Source organism: Arvicanthis niloticus, chromosome 6, assembly GCF_011762505.2.
Source record: "Arvicanthis niloticus isolate mArvNil1 chromosome 6, mArvNil1.pat.X, whole genome shotgun sequence".
Lineage (NCBI taxonomy): Eukaryota > Metazoa > Chordata > Mammalia > Rodentia > Muridae > Arvicanthis > Arvicanthis niloticus.
The window spans coordinates 71321620-71340936 of record NC_047663.1 but is presented as its reverse complement, the minus strand read 5'-3'; the positions used below and the strand labels follow the sequence as shown (position 1 = coordinate 71340936).

The following is a 19317-nucleotide window of genomic DNA, read 5'->3' as shown; positions in this document are numbered from 1 at the left end:
GATCCACTCATCTGAGGGTGGCGTGAAGCTCAGGGAGGCTCAGCAAGTGTGTCCGTTTGTAAGTGAAGAGACTGAGCCCCTAGGCCTGAGCTTTGATGACCAATGGCTATAGCTTCAGACCTAAGTCCATCCAGAAGGGGTCATGGATCCTGGACCCAGTCAGTGAGCCCAAGGAGAATGGCTGATGAGGTCATCGGGAAGGGACCCTTGAGCAACCACAGATACCTAAGCTTATGTCTCCAGGACCCACTGAAGACTTTTCGGAACAGCACTGAGATTCCAGCTCTGCCTCCTAGGGGACTCGGAATGAGTACATGTCCATTGCACTCCTGTCCCCTCCGGCCCCCACCACTCAGGCCATAGGTTTTCCCTTCGTGTCAGACATGTGGCCCTCTCTGCACATTCTGATGGACTAGAAACCACTCCTCTAACTCAGTCCCCATGGGCACAGGTATAAGGCCAGCAAGGCTCAGGTTCCCTGACACCTGACCAGGCTGGGACGCAGCTCCCCTGCAGGAAAGCCTCGTATGTGGTCCACAGGCTTGGCTGGTTCTCTCCCCACAGGATAACCAGACAGACAGCGGGATGGTGCTGGCCTCAGAAGAGTTTGAGGAGATAGAAAGCAGGCATAGACAAGAAGGCAGCTTCAGGTAAGGGCCTCCAACAGTGGGCATGGCATCCTAAGGAGGATCCTGAGCGGGAGCCACTGAAACAGCTGGGGCCTCGCGGTGCTCTGGCACTCTACTCAAAAGATTTTGTGCCTTCCTATTTTCTCTGTGTGGTCAAAGTGAGGAGTGTCTCTGGGACTCAGATCAGTGCTCCACCCATGTGTAACTCTAGGTCCAGAGAATCAGATGCCCTCTTCTGACCTCTATGGACACCACTTCACACACATGATACATACATACACACAAGCAACACACTCATATGCGTTCAGAAAAAGTAAATACATCTTAAGAGGTGACATTAAGCACAGTATGCCAATGAGAATTAAATATGTAAAGAAACAAGCACTGCACCAAGAATCAGAAATTCACCAGCTCAGAATACAAGCGGGCAGTGTGAAGATATAAAATGATAAGAATTGAGAGAAAGTAGAAGATAAATCCTCTTCTACTAAAATGAAGGCCAGGGCAGTCCAGGAACAATCTACTGAAGAAATGAAAAGAACCAAGAAAATGAAATTGATCCGAATAAAGACATAAAAGGATCCAGGATCGGGGTGGGGTGGGGAATAGGTGCAAAAGAGGAGAAGTCTGGTGTGTGCAGAATATTGGAGCCCCCTAAAGAAAATGTGGGCAGTGTGAGTCAAGTCATATTTGTCTTAAGCATATAAGCCTAAAATGAGCTTTTATTCTTCAAAAATAAATAAAAGGAGACATGAATATACATATTAGAAGTATGCCTAGAGGCTGGGCAGATGGCTCAGCCGTTCATAGTATGTACTGTTTTTCCAGAAGACCTGAGCTCTCTTCCCACACCCACATCTGGCAGCTCATAACTTCTGGTAACTCCAGCTCCAGGGGCTCTGACCTCTTCTGACCTCTGAAGGCAGAGACACACATAGCATACGTTAAACACACACACACACAAAGTTTTTAATTAAAAAAATTAAGTGTGCCTAAGTAGATTGACCTAGAAGAATTAAACTTTGGGATATTTTTCATTAGAACAATTTGGTTTTAAAAATAAATATTCTGGGGACAGGAGATGGCTTAGTAGATAAAAGCACTTGCTGCCAGGCCTGAGGACCTGAGTTCTGTCCTCAAGACACACATGAGAGGAGAGAACCACAGGCTGTCCTCTGAAACCCTCCACCCCCTTCTGTCTCATACACACACGCTAAACAAACAAACAAATATATAAGTGTGAAAAAGAAAGACAAAGTTACTAGTGATGAGAAAAACAGTATCAGGATTTTCTTGATAGTGCCATGCTATGAAAAGCAATAAATCACCATTTTATAAAAACCTCCAAGAAAATTAGAGATAAGGGTAGATGACCAGGGGCAGGCAAGGGCTGGAGCCTGCAAGCCCTTATAGTCTCTAGTAAGAAGCTAGGTTTTTTTTTTTAATATATAAGGTGTACATGCATATGTGTCGTGTGTGTATGTGCAGGTGCACACATGTGTGCATGCATATGAGAGCCAGAGTTGACATGAGGTTTCATACTTGATCTCTCTCTCCACTTTATTTACTGAAGCAGTGTTTCTTGCTGACTCCAGAGTTTGCCAGTTCAGTCAGTCCAGCTACCTAGCTGGCCCCAGGCACCCCGCCTCCGCCTTTATGAGCACTGAAATTGCAGGCTGGCCACCGAAGCTACCTGGCTTTTGCTTTTATGTTTGTGCTGGGGATCCAAACGCTGGTCCTCATACTTGCACAGTAAGCATTTTATCTATAGATTTTCATCACAAGAGTGATGGAAGACCCTTGGAGGGAGGGAAGAGGAGACCTTGATGTCACGTCTAACTAAAGGAGCTCTCGGAACACCATCCAGAGAGAAAAATGAGAGTAGATGTAGAGACAGACATGCCAGCCTTACCCTGGAGGAGGGCCCTGGGGGTAGACAGGCGTCAGTGGGGACATTTTTCAGTTAGAATGGAGGACCTCTGCATGGGCTGGATATTAAGGCTGAGAACAATCAGGGACCACAGACACATCTTTGGTTTAAGCTACAGAGAGAACACAGATGCCATTTGTTGAGATGGGCAAGACACAGGTAGCTGTCTTGGGAGCCAGCTACTTCCGGATGGGCAGTGAGCAGAAAGGCTGTGCTACACCTTAGGTGCTTTTGTGTAAGAAGAAAGGGGCGGGAAAGTAAGAATCCTAAGGAAGCAAGTATCCAAATTTCAAAGACAAACAGAACTTTTCATTAAGGACCCTGCACCTCCAAGTAAGTGGCAGCAGAGGGCGCTATTCTCTGCACTGGTTTTCCTAAAACCCATCAGGAGATGCATCAGATTCATCTGCCCCCAGGGGCAAGCAGGTTCTCTTGGCCTAAAGAAGCAGAATTGAAGGGATAAAGTTGGCCATTTTCATAGCCCTGGGTCCAGGCTTTAAGGAGGAAAATTGCCCCTGTGACATCAGATTGGTCTGCTGTGTGCCTGACATCAAATCTGTTAGTCTCAAAGCCTCTGTACTTGCATCATGCTCTGCTTGCGTTTGGTGATTCCAATCAGACCCTGATCCAGGGTCATTAACTTTACTCATTAACACCATGCTCCCTGTCTTGGCAGCTGTAAAGGTCCTGGCCAGCACATGGATATTCCCAGAGGACACCCTGACCCCCAGGGGAGGCGGCGACGGCCCACCCAAGGGGCACAAGGAGGCAAGGTGTTTTACAACAACGAGTATGGGGAGGTGTCCCAGCCATGTACAGAAGGAGACTGCTGCCCATCTGCTGGCTCCACCTTCTTCGCAGACAGCAGCTACTAAGGAACGTGTGGCTAGTCCTCCTGCCCCTTGCTGCACCACGGCTCTGACAGCTGGGCTGGAGGGACATCCCTAGCAGGACAAGGCTGGAGGCCCTGGTTGGGAATTCAACTCCTCTGGCTCCAGCCCTGGAGGTGTTTTGTGTCCCGCCCCCTCTACAGCCTCCCTATCCAGGAAGAGTCAAACTCAGACACAAGGGCTCCCTTGAACTCTGTACCACTCCCATGCCCTTCACTGGGCAGTCACCCTCACCCTCACATTCAATTGCGTTGTAGCTCAGCCTTCACAGATGCTGGCCCTGGAATAAGCACTCTGGCATAGACTCCTTCTCCAGCACCTATTTCCATCACCCTGGTGGGTGGTGGGGTTCTCATAAGGAATGCATATGTCTGAGAGTCACACAAGGAATCAAGGAAGAGTTAGACCACAGCAACCATGTCCTGGCCCAGCACGATCCCCTCCACACACAATCCCACATTTCCAACTGTCTTCTTGCTCTCTTCTCCTGGCCCTGGAGTGCTGAAGAAAGATATTTCTGTCTCAAAGCCACAAAGGAGGAGTAGAGGAGGAATCCTCTGAGCATCTGTCTAGCTCACAGGAGCTGTTCGTACACAGTGACTAATCACAATGAGGCAACACCTCTGCCCCTGAATGTTGAGAAGAACCATTGTTTTTTTTGGGGGGGGGGGCTTTTTGGGGGGGTTGGGTTTTTTTTATCAGGAGATTGGGAGCTGCTGTAAAGAATCTACTCGTCAAAAAGTCACCTGGAAAAGAAACCCAAGGACTGCCCTTCTGAATCTTATCTCCCAACAACTGTAGGGCGGGCATAGCATGCCAGTTACCACAGCTCTCTCCCCCTGGCTCTTGAAGGCTCCCAGGCTCTACCTGCCTGGCCTAGAACCTAAGAAACCAGCTACAGTTCTGAACCTCTCTTGCTTGGGGTCTTTCCTCTAGAGCCTGGATCTGATTATCTGTGGATCCTGTCAAGGAAAGCTTCAGGGGCTAGCACAGAGGACCACGTGGCTGCGATCCACTCAGCCATTACCCTGTGTCCCCAGGCCCCTAGGAGGCCCCTGCCTTCCGCTTACCCTTTTATCTGACATTGACACCTAAACAAATCAAACCTCTGTCCTGAGAGACCCCTTCATGGAAGTAGGGGCCTCCCTGCCAAGAACCCCTTCAGCCCAGGTCACATTGCCTACCCATCACTACCAGAAGAAAGCTTCATGAAGATGAGTCCTGTTGATCCTTAGCCCCACCCCAACAAGAACGCTTGCAGGACAGGCGACCGTACAGCAAGCAGGGGCTTGCTCAAGAGACCCTCCCCACTGAGTGTATTGTTCTCCTATGATATGTTGAATGCATGTATGACTGTAGTCTCCTTTGTCCCTGTGGAGCCCCCCCCCCCACCCCATTCCTCCACATCTAACCTGTCTGTGGAATTGAGTCTCAAGCTCACCGAGTGGAAGCAGACACTGTTCTCTCAGAGGACCAAAGGCTGCAAATGGGGCTGCAGACCCCTCCTCAACCCTCCCTTATGTATCACCTGTCTGTGTCACCTCTCCTGACTTGTAACTACACACATACGAAATGTACTGGGGAAGAAAACGGCTCTGCCCTTTTTGGCAGTGTTCTCTGAAATGAGCTAAGATATTTAACGAAAGATAATAATAAATCCGATGCCAGTCTTTGAGTTATAATGAATGGATTCTAAGTAAGCTGTCTGCCAAATTCTGACCTTAACCTTACAGCTCACAAAGGTCTCTAGGCTCAAAGGAAACATGGTGTGGTCCCCTAGGCCGTATTGCAGAGCCCAGATCCCCATAGTCCCTAACTCAGCGCACAATCCCCAAAACTGCCAGCAGAGGGCGGAGAAGAGACATCGGGATGCTTGTTAATCTTCCACCCAGTCTGTTATTCCAGACGTGTTCTCCTTATTCCAAACGTGTTCTCCACGTGTTCTCCCAGCTTATTCCAAACGTGTTCTCCTATTACTTACTGCATCTATAAAGTAAAGTGGCGCTTTCTCGGCGCCCACAAAAGCCACACGTTGCCCCGATCACCAGCGGTGGTAGACATAGGAGCTCAGCTCCAGGCAAGTCCTCTGTACCAGGCAAGTCCTCTTCCAATAACATCGAAGAAGTAGGGCTGGTATACCCCTGAGGTTGTCTCCAGGTCAGACTGTCCCAGGGGGCCATGAGGGAAAGCCGCGATAGCCACTAGAAAACAGCAGCCCTGTCACCTGGACAGGCTACAAGTGGACTTAAGCGCCCACGAACAGTCAGCCAGCATAGTCGATGGACCATTCTCCCTAAGAGAACAGAAAAGACCCCAACAAAGGCCTGAGAGGTCACCACCTTGTTGGGCCAGCTGTACATTTTGGGCCTGCCCCGTGATACCTGTTGTCCCCTTAAGTTTTTGACATTCTGGTGGGAAGAGCCATTTCCCGCGGAGACAGCTGCCAGTGGTTGAGGGTTTCATTTTGTCTTGACTTCTATAAATCTAAATGTGAATAGAAAAAATTCACAGGGAATACAAATATCTTGACACTTAACATTGTGTTAGAATCAGTTGCATTTGACCACAGAATCAGTGGCAGAAACCTGGCCCTGGGCCCTGGATCTTCCCTCTCACTAACAAAAGAGCCAAGACCAGGCTGGACTGTGAGTTGTGCAAGGCTGACAGCAGAAGGCAGGTGACCAGATGACGTTCCCTGAAGCTGGGTGAGCCTGAATGGATCAATGTCCACCAGACCCTCAGCATCTCCCCATGACTTGCTGCCTTGAGAGCACTGGAGAGAACCGTGGTGCTGGAAATGACCACGGAAGATGCTCCTGTCCTCGCAAAATCCTGTCTATAGTGGTACTGGCAGGTCACCCCCTGACTTTTCTCTTTTGTTATATCTTGATCCCAGTCTGCTGGAGAATGCCACCCACATTCAATATTAGATCTGTTGGGGAAAACCTTTGTAGAGCCTACAGAAGTGTGTTTTACTAAAGTCATGACGTAGGCATTTTTCAGTCCATTCAAGTTGATAAAATTATCCACCACATACACATTTATCTCTGAGATACCTGCTACAGGCCGAACCATGTGGCCCCTCAAGATCCTTACCACAAGGGAATAGTATAAGGGGCAGGGCCTTTGGGAAGAAATAGGGCCAAAGGGAGTGGTGCCCTTGAAAACGTGGTTTTTCCCTTATTAGAAGAACCAAGCGTCTTAGTTCCTTTCACCGTGGAAAGGCACGATGACTAAGGCCACTTATAAAAGAAGCATTTACTTTGAAGCTCATGGTTTTAGAGCATTAGAGTCCATGCCCATCATGGGAAGAAGGGACAGGCAGGCATGGCAGTGGAGCAGCAGCTTAGAGCTTACATCTGATGCACAAATAGAGAGGCTGAGGGGTGGGGAATGACCAGAAATTGTATGAGCCTTTGAAACCTCAAAGCCTGCCCCAGTGACACACCTCCTCCAACAAAGCCACACCCCCTAATCCTTCCCAAACAGTTCCACTGACTGTAGACCAAACATCCAAATATAAGAGCCAGCCACACCAAGGTATAAAAAGTTAGATCACACACACCAAGAGGGAGTTCCTTTACCTTCCCACCATGTGACAACATGTCCACAAATCAGACAGTGAGCCCTCATCAGACACAAAATCGTCCCTGCTTCCTGACCTTGAACTTTTCAACTTGCAGAACTGCAAGTAGTGAATGAATGTAGCGTTTAAGCCAAGCCCATGGCCATTTGTTACAGAAAATCCCACTGAGTCACCACCTGTTGAGGGAGATATTTAAAATGGAGGCTCCCGATCTTGCTTTTTCTTAATCAGCTGCCATCTTCCTGACTAGCCTAGGCCTGAGAATATGCAACCGCTCGGCTCAGGCCGCCAGCTCATGCAGCCAGAGACACCAGCCCTGCCACCCATGAGACACCAGAGTCATAGATGGCTCTGCCAATCTTCCATGCTGTCTCCACAAGGCTAAGCTGAGCCCAGACCATCCCACCATCCACATGGTACCCAATAGAAATGAGACTCTAAAGCTTAGATTATCCAAAGGTTTTATATGTTTGGTAATGTTCAATAACAAGATGCCCACACAATTAGAGGTGTAACCCAATACCCAACCTAGATATATCAACTACCTTTGACTGCTAGAGACACACGCACATCCACTGCCATTTTCCCCTCTCTCTGGTCATCTCTCCCTCTCTTGCTCCTCCTCTTCCTTCTCCTCTTCCTCTCCTTACTCCTCCCACCTTAGCTCCTCCCAACTTGAGGGGAAAACATGCTGCTACAACCACCCTCTTATCCATCCATCTGCACCAGAGTAAGTGAGGTTCTCATCTCCCTACAACAACCCTTCAAGCAATCACAGAGAGACCTCTGGGGGCTGCAGCCATTGAGAGGAACAGAGGGCCTTGCAGAGAGTGGTGGGAAGCCTGACTTTGAAGCTTGGGGCTGAAATAGACGTCAGCAGGACCTGTGGTCCTCCTGTTACATAAAACCAGGAGGCCCCTGTAGCTAAGGGGGCTGTCAGTGTCTCTGACCCAGAGATACCTAGAGTTAAGTGATTGCTGCCACCAAAGCAGGGGAGGTGACTTGCTTCCCTATCCTGGACTGAATGATCTACACCACCTTGCCATCAGAGGCACAGATGCAGGGGGATACAGGACCCTCTGCTTTTCAGTTAGAGCTGGACAAGTTTGCCACTGCCAGGCAGGAGTCAGGAGGATATAGGAATGGATGGCTAAAGTAGGGCAGAGGAAAACTCAGAGAGACTGCAGAGGGAGAAAATGGAGATTTTAGAATGTGTCTGGGGATAGCATCCTTGAAAACCTTGACCAATCCTTTGCAAACAAGGGGTCAGGTGGCTAGGTACATGTGGTTTTTGCGATCCTGTCTGGCTGCTGAGGCAGTGTTGGGAATCTTCTGAGAGCCTCTCATGTGCAGTAGGACACCTGGGCACTTCCTGCCCCTAAAATGATATAGCATCTTCCAGGGAGCTGAAACTCATTCACGCATTCCACTCCTTCTGGGTCCCATAGGAGATAAGGGTAACCAAAAGGCTGCTACTAAGCTATTACACTTTAACCATTGCATGAGTCTCACTTTGGGACAGCAATGACTCTATCTTTGATGTGACCAAGACACTGGGCTGGAGTTTAGGGTGGGATCTCCCCAGTTATCTAACCCATCAGGTTATCTGACCCTGCGTCCTAGTGTGTGGAGGCAGCAGAGGGTACTAGTTGATGGGGGACCTTGCTGCCTTATGAGGGTAATGAGCATGAGACAAAAGACAAGTGTGAAAAACAGGACCAGCAAGAGAGCTGGAAAAGGCGAGGTCCTGTTGACACCAGTGGAGCTTGGATCGAGTTTTGACTAAAGGAAGGACCTTCCACGGACTTCAGTCACTGCTTTTACCATGGGGTCAGCATTCTGCCTCCTTCAGCAATGCCCCGTGCTCCCCAGCAAGAATCATGCTGACCGTATTGTGTCACCTTCTCCACTGTAGGGCCCTTTGTAGAAAGCCTTGGGAGAGAGGGAACATGAAGTGCTTGAGAGAACCAGATCAATATTGACCAAAGTGAAGGCCTTCACACAAGTGCTAACAAGACACATTGGAGACTCTGCCGAGAACCCCAGGGCCCAGATGGCTGAGCTATGAGGAAGGAGGAAGGAGGCTGCTGAGGAGGGCGCAGCAAATCTGTGTACTTGGTGGCTGAGCCAGGGATTCCGGGAGAGCTCATCGGTCCTCTCTGCTCCGCCCTCCCCCATTAGTGGCCCCAGACTTACAGATAGATTCTGGCTTCTTCCCCAAGCCACTTACACCTGGTGTTAAACAAAGTCCAGGGCCCTGTTGCCATGGCCTCTCATCTTAGCTGCCAGTAGAGCCTGGATCTGCCTACCTGACCTTGAGGTGACTATTTAAGCAAGAAAGAGATTGAAGGATACATCCTTTGCCCATGCAATTGTCATGGCATGGGATTATGGCATCCCTAGGAAGGAAGCCATATTGGTGGGAAGAAAGAGGATCTGAGACCAGAAGTCTCCATGGGACCCTTAAGAAGGGCCCAGACAGCTCGGTAGAGCTGGTTCACAGGGGAGCTGGTCCCAGTGAAGTGGCTGCAGGAGAGCTGGCTCTGCCCTTTGCCTGGGCAGGCCAGTAGAGTTGGCCCTGGGGCACAGGCCGAGCAGAGCAGGTGTGTTGTCTAAGTCAGCTACCATCCAGGCTCAGATCCAGGGCCTTGAGTTGGCCCACCCCAACATCTACCTCATCTATGAACTGATGGAGCATGTGAAGGGGCCGGTCCTGCAGATCCATAGCTGCAGGATCTCCATGACACAGGGCAACAAGAGGCTATCCAAGAAGAGTCCTGGTGACAATCTAATATTGATAGTGTAGCAGAAGCCAGAGGCCTCAAGCCAGACCAATGACTCAGTGCAATGGACATTTGCACATAAAGCTGTTTGGGGGAAAGGATAAACTATGTGACACACCATGACACACTATGGCTTCCACAGCAAGGTGGGTTGTTTTTTCTTATTTTTCTTATTTTTAATTTTTGTTTTCTTTTGTGGAGGAAGCTTGCAAGGTTGGAGGGCAGATATGGAAGAAAGGGGAGATGGGTGGGATTGGGATGCAGGATGTGAAATTCACACAAAAAAAATCAGTAAAAAAAAAAAAAAAAAAAAAAAAAAAAAGCGTTTTTAAAGGAACAAGAAGCCGGGATCTTGGGAAGAAGCTGGGTACTGACTTCCCCCAGAGGCTGTCTATCTTCCCCACCTCCTGGTGGGAAACGAATGGAGAAGGAATGGAAAGAAACTCAACACAGTTCACTTGTAAGCTTCAGCCTTCATGTGCTTTACACAGAGATGGGAGTCATGTATACAAGACCCATCCTACAGCACAAAATAATCACAAAGGAGGGTCTAACCTTACTAGTCCACAGCAAGGCGACACGGCAATGAGTCACGGTAAAACTCGTGGAGACATCATGGAAGTCTCACCCCCCCAACCCCACACAACCCCCACAATGAGTGACAATCAAGATGCCTGGTCTGAAGGGCAGAGAAGCTGGTCTACCTGCTCCGGCAGGGCAAGCATATTCTCACTGAGAGATGGAATTGGGGGCTCCCTAGTTTGATTAATAATGAACTTAGCCTGGGTATCAGAGAGAGAGAGAGAGAGAGAGAGAGAGAGAGAGAGAGAGAGAGAGAGAAAGAGAGAGAGAGAGATATCCAGCATGGCAGTCTTCGTGATAGATACGAAAGGAGAAAAAATAAGAAGAGACCTTCTGGGTCCCTCCCTAACCCAGGGAGCTGCCTCACTGGCTGGCTGAGCCTACATGCCTAAGTTCCATCTCTACATGTTCATGACAGCCACACTTTGGCCCAGGTATGTACACATGACTGAAGGGCACCAAGCATGGACCAAGGAGACTCTGGAGCCAAGCTGAGAGTTGAGTTGGGCCCTGGGACAGAAGTCTCAGAATGGGGAAAGCATGATCAGGCCTCCTGGTCTTTCAACAGAGGGCCTGTTGATGGTGTCAGCCTCTGATGTTGGCAACAACCTGCTGTGGGGCACAGCACTGAGCATCATGCCAGCACAACCTCCCCCTCATGCTTCTTGAAACCAGGAACCATGATGAAGACCCAAGAAGTTCCCTTCATGGCTCCATCTGCTGAAGGATCCCATCGGTGGAGCACCCAGCTTTGAGGTCCTCATGATCCTTCCAAGGTTCCAAAGTTGATATCTGTCCCATGCTCAGAGCCTTCAAAGCCACTGTTTACATCCAGTACTTCCTGCATTCCCAGAGGACAGGCAAGGCGTGGGTGTTTGTTTTGGCCCCCATAGGATGTCCTGCAAACATGTCCTGGGACAAGCTGACCCTCTTATCTGAAGAAGTGCCAAGCACTTTCTCAGTATCAAAGCCAGTCCTGGGTCCCCAGGGGACAGGCATACAGGAACTGGGTGGGAAAGTCCAGAGTGGATGCCGACTACCCCTGGTCCATCCCCCTCCTTCCCACATGCCAGGTAGGCCTTGACACCCACCGAAGACACTCCACTGTTAGTGACAAAGCAACACAGATATTGAAGGATAAGATACGTGGTAAAACTAATTGTCATGTCTTTTGAATGTCACTTTTTATGCAAAGTTGACAATATAATTAAGTTCATTATTTTTGAGACAAGGTTATTCTACATGCAATCACATATGGTCATATAATAGGCAAAGAGAATAAACACACACACACACACACACACACACACACACACAATCTGATGGCAGAGAAGGATGTATCCAGAGCCAAGGAATGTCAGAAGCTAGAAGAAGCCAGGATTGAACCTTCTCACGGGCTCCTGAGGGAGTGAGCCAACACTTGGCTTTCAACCCAGTGATACTGGACTTGTGGCCTCCAGAAGAGAAAACAAGTAACTGTGTACTGTCTTCAGCCACCAGGCAGGTGCTGAGAGCAGCCTCCAGAAGCTAGCTCAGAGGCACCGTCTGGCTCCTCAGTGTAAGCAGATTCCAGCTATCCCCATGACTGTCACTGAGGATGACCACAAGGCCAGTTCTAAAGGCCAGTGTGTGGTAAAGGATTGGGCCTGATGGGCATAAGTCGAGATTTGAGTGACTCTCACACAGGAAAAAGTGTGGTGATGACTTGCATTTCTGTGAGGATGTATTCTGGCAATCCTGTGAAGGCCTGTGGTCACACCACGGGCTCATGGGAAGCCAGGAAACGGTCACACAAACTATTCAATCAGGAAGTGTAGGGGACGGGGGCAGTTGTTGCTGGGAATTTTTGTTTTGTTTTTGCCATTTTTCATCCTTGGCGATCACATCCAGGGCCTTCCTTTTTTGAGACAAGTACTCTACCGGTGAGCTCTACTGTTCAGCCGAGGAAGGCTGGTTTTGTTTTTTCTTTGTTCTGTTTTATTATTATTATTATTATTATTATTATTATTATTATTATTATTGTCATTACTATTATTATTGTCATTACTATTATTATTATTATTATTATTTTATTTTTACTTTATTTTATTTTTTACACAGGGTACTGTAATGAAGCCCAGGCATGCAACACCACATCCTGCTGGAAGGGTGTTTTAAAAGACAAAGAATCCCAGGAAGGGTGTGCAGGGAGGCCACTGGACAGACACCAGGAGAGTTCACAAGCCACTGGGACCCCGCGAACCGCAAGTCTCCACCTTTGTCGTTTCTGATTTTGCCTAAACTTGGCTGTCTCTGTTTCTCAGACAGCATGGTGAAAAGTTCAGCTCCTAGATGCCCAATGCGATCAGTTGGGTCACTGGAATCCTGCCTGAAGAGAATACGGAGTGCTGAGGAGGACGCATGCGCAGTGTTTGTGGCCCTGCAAACGGGAAGGGGTTGTGGAAGACAATGGGAATTACATTGACAAACGGCATGGCCCAACAACCCCACCTGTAGTTTCAGCAGCCAGTGTTCACCCGAAGTCTTGATCCATGATATTACGGCAGACTCTAGAGTCATCTAAGAGGCTAGGATAAGGTGATGTTCAAGGGCCATAAGGAAGAAAGGAAAAGGAGGTTGTATTTAATGGGCACAGGTTTCGGGCTTTATAAGATGAAGAGTTCTAGAGACAGGTAGGGGCAATGTGGACGCACACCTTCAAAAGGCATGGAAGGGCATTTTAGATAGCCGTGCGATACAGAATTTTAGAACTATGGTAGTTTTTAAAGTTAGTTTTTAGATTAGCATCCTGGGTAGTTACTTTCTTCTCGGTATCTCTATACATACGAGTCAGTATGCATGGCGCCTCCCTCCCGTGCTGAGCCCCCACCTTCTGCCGCTGCAGCTGCTTCCCTTTTGCCCAGTCATGTTCCCCTCTGCTGTATTGTGCTCTGTTACTCCACGCCCCACCTCTCTAAAGATACCTCCCCCGCCATGATTGCTTTTGTAGTTTTTTGAAAACTAACACACACACCCATACACACTCACATATGCACGCTCACGTTTACGCACCAGAACATCGGTCTACATCTAGGATTTGCATATGAGAGAAAGCATGGCTATTATTTGTATGCTTATTTCCCTTAACACAGGAATTTCCAGCTGCATCCATTCCCTGAAAATGTGCTTTCACCGCTATGGCTACATAAAATTAAAAAGATCTTTTACTTTTCTTTTTCTTTAACTCTTTTTCTCATTTTTCTTCCTATTTTTACAATTTTACTTCTTCCTTATTTTCTTTCCTCCACTAACATTTTCTTTATTAGTAACAACTTTTCATTAACTTTCATTTAGTCTACATTTTGGTCCCTTTCTTTGATACTGCCAATGGTAACATTTGTAATTTTGTGACATGCATTACTGTGTCTGGTCTGTTCTTGCTATGGTTACTGTTACTAGTGCTTCCTCTTTGGACAGTACTGAGCATGGAGTTCTCCAGAGAAGCTAATCATTGAGACCCTTGTTGGGAGCCGACTTTTAGCAGAAAGCGGCTATCAGCTTTGCAGCCATCTTGAGCCATATACCCTGACATGAGACTTGTATTACAATAGCCTACAACAGCTGAGCACACTCTGATAACATCTTGCTTTGGATACCCAGGGTGTGTGAGATTAAAGGTGTGTGAGATTAAAGGTGTGTGACTTAAGAGTGTGACTTAGAGATCAGATTTAGAGACAAGACCTAAGTCCATCCTCACTCTCTCTCTCTTTCTGGACCTCGATCCGTGGACCGGAGCGGCAGCTTGGGCCAGGATACAGTGGCCGCCATGCTCGGAGTGGAGAGGGCCTCAACATTTTAGGCCGCCCAAAGTGGGACAGCCTAGGCCCCAACAGACCCTCACAAAAAATGGACATTATCCATTGAGACATCTGAGCAAGTCTCAACACAGAAACATAAGAAACATGGTGTGGGGGGTGGGGCATAACATGACTCCTCCAAAAAGTCATAGCTTTTCAGTAACTGAGACTCCAAAGATACCAAAAATGGATGAAATGCTGGGCAAAGAATGAGTTCAGAATTTATTTATTTGTTTGTTTGTTTGTTTACTTATTTGTTTAGCTCCCGAGTGCTGGGACTAAAGGTGTATGCCACCACACCCCTAAATACAGTTCCCCATGTTGTGGTGACCCCCAACCATAAAATTATTTTTGTTGCTACTTCATAACTGTAATTTTGCTATTGTTATGAATTACAATATATATCTGGTATGTGGGATATTTGATATATGACCTGTGTAAAAGGGTTGTTTGACTCTCAGTGGGGTTGTGATCCACAGGTTGAGAGACTCTGCCTTAGATTACCTGGATTTAACAGACATTATAGAAGTAGAAGCATGCACTTTGCTTTTTTTCAGCTCCTTAAACCTTTTCCAAAATAGTTCATATTTTACAATCTAAAGCAAGTGTTAACAAATACACAACAATTTAATTACTCTCTTGCATCTGATCAGATCTTAATAAAATAAAAAATCAACAGAAAGAAATATCATAAAATATACAAATACATACACATAATATGCTTTTCATGAATATTTCCGTGTTTTCTCTCAGATATGGAAGCCAGAATTATAACTCACACACACACACACAAATGCATGCGTACCTGCACACGTGCACGCACACGCACACATTTTGAAAGCAGAAGAGGCAATAACATGGTGGTGCCAGGGACTAGGAAGAGGAGGAAGACGGAAGGCAAGAAAGCATGGGGAGAGTGAGTTATGGTCAACGCATCGTTCGTGCTGTATGGAAATGTCACAGTGAAACCCACATATAACCATCCGTATTCATAATTATAAATTTAAAGACAGGAGGAGGAGGGGAGGAGAGAAAGAGGAGGAAGAAGAGGAGAAGGAGGAGAAGAGGAAGAAAATTTTGGAAGAGTTGAGAATTGTTAGTTGTGGGATTTTTCTGTTTAATGTTCTCCGACTAAAGTTGCCACAAAAAGTGAAACGATGCTTTTGGGGACACCGCTGTTAGGCCAGCTGGGCTTGGTTTTTCAGGAAGGTGGTTGGTCAAAGTAATGACCACTTCAATGATGTGCCCTTCTGAGGAAGAGGCTCGGGGTATTCTGGGTGTGACGACGGCACCCTCTACACCCACACAAATGGTCTCAATGCTGCCTTACAAGCAGCGTTCCTTCCAGAAAACCATTGAAAGGAGGTGTGCAACCTCACAAGCTGAAAACCCAATTCCCGCTGAAATTAATTCCATGGTGACTAACAAATGCTTCCCAGATAAAGCAACAAGGAAAAGATGTGAGGAACGGGCAGAGGCAACGTCAATACGCTCATAAGCCACAGGCTGGAAACAGGCGGGATCTGCTTACTGTAAGCCTTCACCGCATCCCAGAGGGGCGCTGGAGACCCTTTCCGCCCAGCTACAAAAATCAAGGCATGCTCATCTGCTGGGGGAAAATGCTGGAAGTCAGAGCTCCCCACTAATGAGCCCAACGTTAGGGTATCCATGCTTCGTTCTCTGCTACATTTCTGCAGGTGGTAGACAAGAAAAGGTTTTTAGAGAAACTGAAATAGACCAAGCTCATCTGCTGCCTTTGAGAGTGATTTCAAAGACAGCTCTCTCTCTCTCTCTCTCTCTCTCTCTCTCTCTCTCTCTCTCTCTCTCTCTCTCTCTCTCTCTCTCTCTCTCTCTCTCATCAGCAGTTACCTGTGGCCCAACTAATGGTACAGTCAAGAATAAGGCCTGGTTGCCCAGCCAGGCTATCAGGCATTCTTTTCTGGCTCAAACACATTGGTGCTCCCAGACCAGCAGGAGCTAGGAAGACAGTCATGGGACCAATAGCTCATTGAGAGATTTGAGGTCCCTGGGACCTGTTGATTCACACTGTACTCTTCAGGCTTCCAGCCCCAGAACCTGCATAATCACCCATGAGGAGCCTGTTCCCACTGACCCATGGGCCCCTGGCCTATACCATGGTGATGTTGAGGTGGGGTCAGACCACAGTATCAAGGTGTAGTCCTGGGTGGGCCCATGGGGACAAAAGAAATCCGTGGTTCCTGGAAGAAAGACCTAGCACTTGAGTTTAGGAGACCCTGCCAAGAGGAAATCCCCAGGACTGAGGTGGGATGTGCAATCCTCCCAGGGTCCACTGACCAGAGGAGGAAGTTGGCTGCAGTTCTGCCTATTAGCTGAACAAACAACACATTCCCCAGGAGGGTGAGGTTCCACTCCTGGATATATGAAACCATCGGGGCCAGACTTCAGGAAAAGTGTCTTAGGACCCAGGAGCATCTTCTGAGTCTCGTCCCACCATGAAGCTTACCATCACCTTCCTAGTGTTCTGTGTGGCTCTGCTCAGTGACTCTGGTGAGTTCTTTTGGGGCTTAGCATCTCCTATGGAGGACCTGCCATTGGTACCTGCTCTTTCCTGGCCGTTGCTCTTCTGGCTTTTCTAACAGAGCTGTCTACAGGAGAACCCAGACGATCCTCTTGCTTATACTTTAGACGCTTTCCTCTGTATTTCCTATAGTCTTTAAAGCTTCCTGCCATCAGGTCCACCTGAGCCTTCGAGCTGCCTCTCATATACCTACCTACCTCTAGCTTCTTCTCTTCACCTACCAGCCTGAGGGCTTATTCAAGGGCCAGCCCTGGATTGACACCACCCATCCCATTTGTTCTCAACCTGGTTAATGTCCCCTCAATCATCAAGGCACAAGTATGGATGTCCTCAACTCTAAAAACCTTACCCATCTCCTCCCTGGGCCCTCTATGTGGCCACCTTTCCTAACTTCCGTTGGCATCACCCTTGACACAGGGCAGCCATCAATCAAGAAGTAGGTGGGTAGCTGTGACATCTCCCTTGGGTGCCCTCCCTGGAGGAGCTGGATCTTCAGAATCGAGAAGGCGCTAGGTTCTCTGTTTCTGTTGGCAGGTATTGCTTTCTTTGTGAATTCATTGGCCAAGCCTGTGGTGGAACCCGTGCCTGCCCTTGCTCCAGCTGCAGAGGCTGTGGCAGGGGCTATGCCTAGCCTACCATTAAGCCACTTGGCCATCCTGAAGTTCATCCTGAACAGCCTGGGCATCCCACTGGATCCTCTCATAGAGGGTTCCCAAAAGTGTGTCACCGAGCTGGGCCCCGAGGCTGTAGGAGCTGTGAAGTCACTGCTGGTAACATGGGCATCCTTCCTGGCTATTCCTTCCTTGCATAGCTATTCCTTCCTGGATGGGTAGCCCTCCCCAGACATCTTCAACATTGTAAAGAGAGAGCCCTTGCTTCCTGATATGCTCCAGCAAGCTATATCCTAACTAAACTGGGAAGAGTCCAGGGAGTTCTTCAGGGTTTACCTTGCACAAGTGGCTGCCAGCAGGCCAGGACACTTGTCCTAGGGTCCCCTCCCCATAGACTTTACAGGGACTCTCCCCAGAACCAGCCTTCCTGTCTTGAGTAACCTAAGGTGCCCAGGTCCTCTCCTCAGCAATCCTTGGTAGCAGTGAAGGGCTCTCTCAAGCTTGGCTTCTTTTTTCCAGGGGGCCCTGACAATGTTCGGTTGAGGTGACCCTGGAAAAATTCTGCCTGACAAGATGTTATTCTTCAACAAAAGCTGGAAGCTCTGCTTCTCATGCCTGTCCTCTCTACCTTAATAAACAGAGCAGCTCTGCAGTTGATGTCTTCCTGCCTCAAATCCCTATAGGAAGCCATAAAGCATCATACCTGTGTGTGTGTGTGTGTGTGTGTGTGTGTGTGTGTGTGTGTGTGTGTGTGTAGAGAGAGGGGGGGGAGAGAAGAGGGAGATGGAGAAACTGGATTACTTAAATATTTTCCACTTAAACACAGGGCTGGGATTTTTCTACTCCTATTATTAAAATAACTAGAGATTTGAACTTGACTGTTTTGGGAGGTGATGAAATAAAAAACTAGAGTAGAGGAAAAAGCCACCTGGATTCAGGTGAGGTTTGAGTTTCATTTTCAATACACGGCCCCTACGATCACCAAGAGGTATGGCTCTTTGTGGAAGACTCTCGTCTGAATAGTCACAAACACATACAGATGACTTGTTTTCCAACTCTGGTGAAACGGGTGGGGGCACCCTGAAATGTCCCTGGGTAACTTCTTGTTAATAACAACATGCCTAGACTCTGTAGATTGCCTGGTAACATACCCCAAGTTGCCACAGAAACACTGTACACTACAGCAGCTCACTAGACCTGGCAGTGGGCTTGTACTGAATAAAAGAGCCCAGTCTGAACCAGCTCTGCTATCCTTAAACTGGCAACTCTCCCTCAGGACAGTGAGAAAGAAATGCTTAGAAGAGACCTTAGGATTCAGCTGAAGCCCAAGACCAGCTCTTGTAGATTCCAGAGGAAATGAGACCTAATCCTGGTCTGATTAGGAGGCTGATGCCCAAACCTGTTGTTTGAGAAGTGAGGAGAGTGCAAAGGGGTGACCGTACTGGATGTACATAGGGGTCCTTTCCATAGTTCTTGAGCATTTTGGCAACTGATAGCACCTAGCTGAGTTGCCTTCTAGGAACCACCCTCAGAGAACTACAAGGTCACAACTCTGAGCCAGAGGAAGTCTGCGTTCTGGTTGATGTGGGTTTACTTCTATGTTAGCAGCTTTCTGGGGTAGGTCATGTATGACCTGGACTCTTAGCTTCAAGAGGGAACAAATCTAAAGGGTCTTCACAGCACCAGGGTCTTCACACTCCTTTATAAGGACTTGGTGATTCCATTACCACTCGGCTTCCCCTCTGCCCAATACTAATTCCTTAATTTTCCCCACACTACCACAGAATTGTTAACTCCAGGGTGTGTGCAGAGTTCTAGAGGATGGCCCCTCCCTCATTCACACCGGTGTCATCTCCAATCTGATACCTGAATTTCGCCTTTCCTTTTCCTTAAATTTTTTTCTTTTGTTT

At 48.0% G+C, this 19317-nt stretch overlaps 2 protein-coding genes across 3 annotated transcripts in view; both read left to right on the top strand.

The window, feature by feature from the left end:
- Flt4 (fms related receptor tyrosine kinase 4) overlaps positions 1 to 5131 on the top strand; it is a 42435-nt gene extending 37304 nt beyond the window's left edge. The window contains exons 29-30 of one of the 2 annotated variants that reach the window (XM_034506296.2): positions 565 to 650; positions 3236 to 5131. In XM_034506296.2, the coding sequence (XP_034362187.1) occupies positions 565 to 650; positions 3236 to 3434 (285 nt within the window). In that variant the 3' untranslated portion in view covers positions 3435 to 5131. The remainder of the gene's footprint in view (positions 1 to 564; positions 651 to 3235) is intronic. The other variant, XM_076936928.1, reaches the window with a different exon arrangement.
- Positions 5132 to 16598: 11467 nt separating this feature from the next.
- Positions 16599 to 18059, top strand: Scgb3a1 (secretoglobin family 3A member 1). The gene is made up of 3 exons (XM_034507646.2): positions 16599 to 16765; positions 17331 to 17566; positions 17927 to 18059. Exons 1-3 carry the CDS (start codon positions 16711 to 16713, stop codon positions 17948 to 17950), a joined length of 315 nt encoding a protein of 104 aa, XP_034363537.1. The 5' UTR covers positions 16599 to 16710; the 3' UTR covers positions 17951 to 18059.
- The last annotated feature ends 1258 nt before the right edge of the window (positions 18060 to 19317 follow it).

Bases quoted from the DNA above. Each gene is read 5' to 3' on its own strand.
- Scgb3a1 (XM_034507646.2), top strand. From the start codon at position 16,711: ATGAAGCTTACCATCACCTTCCTAGTGTTCTGTGTGGCTCTGCTCAGT. The intron at 16,766-17,330 runs GTGAGTTCTTTT...TTCTGTTGGCAG, and splicing joins GGCTCTGCTCAGTGACTCTG to GTATTGCTTTCTTTGTGAAT. The intron at 17,567-17,926 runs GTAACATGGGCA...TCTTTTTTCCAG, and splicing joins GAGCTGTGAAGTCACTGCTG to GGGGCCCTGACAATGTTCGG.